This window comes from Pogoniulus pusillus, unplaced genomic scaffold (assembly GCF_015220805.1).
Source record: "Pogoniulus pusillus isolate bPogPus1 unplaced genomic scaffold, bPogPus1.pri scaffold_51_arrow_ctg1, whole genome shotgun sequence".
In the NCBI taxonomy this organism is placed as follows: Eukaryota; Metazoa; Chordata; class Aves; order Piciformes; family Lybiidae; genus Pogoniulus; species Pogoniulus pusillus.
This window is the reverse complement of record NW_026974710.1, coordinates 203,106-207,150: the sequence shown is the minus strand read 5'-3', so window position 1 is coordinate 207,150 and position 4,045 is coordinate 203,106. Positions and strand designations below refer to the sequence as shown.

Below are 4,045 nucleotides of genomic sequence, written 5' to 3'. Positions count from 1 at the left end.
CTAGAAAGGTTGGTGGAGGAGGGAGGCATGTGGAAGAGACAGCCTTTGTCCATGAGCAAACAGAGGAATACAAAGGACACTACTAGTTTGGAGTTCATGGAAAGGACACTTGAGGAAGACCCCCTTACTTCATCACTGAAGAGCACCAGAGGGACCAACGGACAAAAAGAGACATGCATGGAAGAGACACCTCCCATTCCTAAAACTGATAAGGAAAACCCAACCTTTGCTTAGCATTAGTAATCAATCTGTAATAGAACAGGTATAAAGAGAGACAACTGAAGGCAAAGGCTGTGCATTAGGGTAGAGCAGAGCCTCCCCACGCACCCAGGCCTGTCCAGTGCTTGATTCCTGGGACTCTATTAAAGCCTTAACTTGCATGAATGCCAGTTTATGCCTGTTATTTATGACAGCACCATAGAGCCTTGGAATACGTCTGATCTAAGCTATGTCACAGTCACCATAGAGCCCTTGTAGGACTACTAGCCTAGGCTACACCAGAGCCACCACAGAGCCCTTGGAGGACTTCCAGGCTAGGCTGCCCCAGGGCCACCATAGAGCCCTTGGTGGAATTCCGGCCTAGGCTTCCCCATATCCACCATAAAGCCCTTGGAGGACCTCCAGCCTAGGCTGCCCCAGAGCCATCATAGAGCCCTTGGAGGACTTCTGGCCTAGGCTGTGCCACAGCCACCAGAGAGCCCTTGGAGGACTTCCGGCCTATGCTGCCCTATAGGCACCATGGAGCCATTGGAGGACTTTGGGCCTAGACTGCCCCATGTCCACTGTAGAGTCCTCGGAGGACTTCTGGGCTAGGCTGCCCCAGAGCCACCATAGAGCCCTCGGTGGACTTCCAGCCTAGGCTGCCCCATTAGGTACAATAGAGACCTTGGTGGACTTCCGGCCTAGGCAGCCCTTGTCCACCACAAAGCCCCTGGAGGACTTCCAGGCTAAGCCTCACCATGGCCACCATAGAGCCCTCAGAGGACTTCCGTCCTAGGCTGCCGCAGAAACACCATAGAGCCCATCAGGGTCTTCTGGCCTTGGCTGCCCCCTATGCACCATAGAGAGCTCTTGGAGGCCTTCCGGCCTAGGCTACCCCAGGGCCACCATAGAGTTCTCACGGGACATCCGGCCTAGGCTGCCCCAGAGCAACCATAGAGACCTTGGAGGACTTGATGCCTAGACAGCACCATAGAGCCCTTGGAGGAGTGCTGGCCTAGGCTGCCCCATTGCCACCTTAGAGGCTTTGGAAGACTTCTGGCCTAAGCTGTGTCGCAGGCACCATAGAGCCCTCAGAGGACTTCTGGCCTAGTCTACTCTGAGCCACCATATAACCCTTGGAGGACTTGAGGCATAGACCGCACCATAGCCATCATAGAGCCCTTGGAGGACTTCTGGCCTAGGCTACCTCAGAGCCACCATAGAGCCCTTAGAGTACTTCCAGCCTAGGCTGCCCCAGAGGCACCATAGAGCCCTTGGAGGACTTCCAGCCTAGGCTGCACCACAGCCACGATAGAGCCCTAGGAGGAATTCTGGTCTTGGCTGCCCACAGCCACCATGGAGACCTCAAAGGACTTCTTGCCTAGGCTGCCCCATGTCCACCATAGAGCCCTTGGAGGACTTCTGGCCTAGGCTGCCCTACTGACACCATAGAGACATTAGAGGACTTCTGGTCTAAGCTCAGACAGACACCATACAGCCCTCAGAGGACTTAGAATCAGAGTCCAGACCCAAGCAGGTTGGCAGAGAGCTCCAAGCTCCCCATGCTCAACCTCTCCCCTGTCCGGCCCAGCCCATAGCACTCAGTGCCCAGCCAGGCTTAGCTTCAACACCCCCAGGCCTGGGCACTGCACTCCCTCCCTGGGCAGCCCATTCCAGTGCCAAACTCTCTCTGTGCCAAGAGCTTCCTCCTCACCTCCAGCCTGACCCTGCCCTGGCACAGCTTGAGGTTGTGTCCCCTCCTTCTGCCCCTGGCTGCCTGGCAGCAGAGCCCAACCCCACCCAGGCACAGCCTCCCTGCAGGCAGCTGCAGACAGCAATGAGCTCTGCCCTGAGTCTGCTCTTCCTCATGCAACACAGAGGCCTCTGAGGACCTTTCAGCAACCCAACATTTCCTCACAAGACTTCCACTCTGCCCAGGGCTTCCTTCACGCTGCCACAAGCTCAGCACTCGATCTGACTCCTGCCAGCAGTCCTGAAGCTCCCCACAACCCTTCCATTAGCTCACCAAAGGCCATGATGGAGTCCAGCAGGCCCAGACAATCTTCCTTCCTTTCCATTGCACCTGGGCAGCTGAGACAGAAGTGCCCAGGCACCCCAAGAACCACACCCTTCCAAGCACCTCTGCTCACCCCATGGCTACCCCTGAGGGACCTATCCCCACACAGCCCCACCAGTGTCCTGCACTCATTGCACTCATCCTGCTGCAGCAGGCTCAAAGCTTAACTGCTCTTTAGCTCAAACTGCTGCCTTAGGAGAGAAGATCCTTGGCACTCTTGGCACTCCTCAGGCTCCTCAAAGCTCCTGAACACTCCAAGAAATCTCTGCACACCTCTGGCTGCTGGAAAGCCTCACAGCAGCCACAGATCAGCAGGCATCCAGCAGGAACACTGCTGAGCTAGGGAGAAGGCCTTGGGAAGCCCCAGGTCTGCTGGAAAGCACCAGAGCCACTTACCACAAACCTGACAGAAGCTTTCCAGGGGTTTCCAATGATCTCCCTGAGATGCACCCTACACTCTACAAAGATCTCCAAAGTCAAGCCTAGAACCCTCCAGACACCTCCCCCCCCAAACACCTAACATCCTCTGGCACCCCTGAACACAAACCCTCTGAGATGCCCCTGAGACAACTCTCAGCAAGAGACTCTCAAGACTCTGCTGAGAACTTCACTTTGACTTCCCCAATCTGGTCACAGGGCTGCAGTCCCAGCCTTAGGGAACAAATGCCCCCAACATTTGGGCACTGTGGGCAGCAAGGGCTAAAATAAAAGCCAAAAGACAGGATTTGGGTCACTGTGGGCTTTTATTGACACACCTGGGCACGGGGCAGAGGGGCTTTTACCCCAGGGACACACAAAGCATAGGGGGGAAGAACCAGACAAATCTCTGCACAGCTCAGCCCAATCCAAGGGCAGCTCTGGCTGTGCTGACTCAGCACTGCCATGATTCTCAGCAGCACTGATTGGTGCTCAGCAGGGCAGGAGGTGTTTGTTCCTGCTGGAGCCCCCAGCCCCTGAGAAATGCAGCTGGAAAAGAGGCCATTTTGATTCATTCTGCTAGCAAGGCCTTCTCGGGGTGGGGGCACAATTGCCCCACAGACCCAAGGTGGAGCTATTTGTGCTTGCCCTGCAGCGTAGGTTGGTCACCAGTGTGGGTGCAGTGGTGGGAAGTGAGACTGCGTCTGTGGGTGAAGCTCTTGCCGCAGTCAGAGCAGGTGAAGGGCTTCTCACCACTGTGCACACGACAGTGCTTGGTGAGGTCACAGCTCTGGGTGAAGCTCTTGGTGCAGTCAGAGCAGGTGAAAGGCTTCTCACCACTGTGGACACGACGGTGCATGGCGAGGGCAGAGCTGCAGGTGAAGCTCTTGCTGCAGTCCCTGCAGCTGTAGGGTTTCTCACCACTGTGGATGAGTCTGTGCTGGATTAACCCTGTGCTCGTGGTGAAGCTCTTGCCGCACTCTGCACAGGGGTACAGGTGCTCTCTGGTGTGGGTATGTTGGTGGATGGTGAGCCTGGAGCTGCATTTGAAGCTCTTTCCACAGTCCCCACAGCAGAAGGACTTCTCAGTGGTGTGCACACTGCGGTGCCGGATGAGGGCAGACTTGCGAATGAAACTCTTGCTGCAGTCAGCACAGCTGAAAGGCCTCTCTCTGGTGTGGACTCAGCGGTGAGCAACCAACCTGCAGTGCCATTTGAAGCTCTCCCCACACTCAGGGCACTGAAGCAGCTGCTTGACTGGCACAGAGGGGGCTAACAGCAACCCATAATCCTCTTCATATTCCTTCTCCTCATCTTGGTCATCTTCACCCTCATCATCCTCCTCATGCC

General features: G+C 56.0%; 1 protein-coding gene across 1 annotated transcript in view; it reads right to left on the bottom strand.

The window, feature by feature from the left end:
- Positions 1-3,329: 3,329 nt before the first annotated feature.
- Positions 3,330-4,045, bottom strand: part of LOC135174263 (zinc finger protein ZFP2-like) — a 17,198-nt gene continuing 16,482 nt past the window's right edge. The window contains exon 2 of the mRNA XM_064141492.1: positions 3,330-3,837. Coding sequence (XP_063997562.1) covers positions 3,330-3,837 — 508 coding nt within the window. The remainder of the gene's footprint in view (positions 3,838-4,045) is intronic.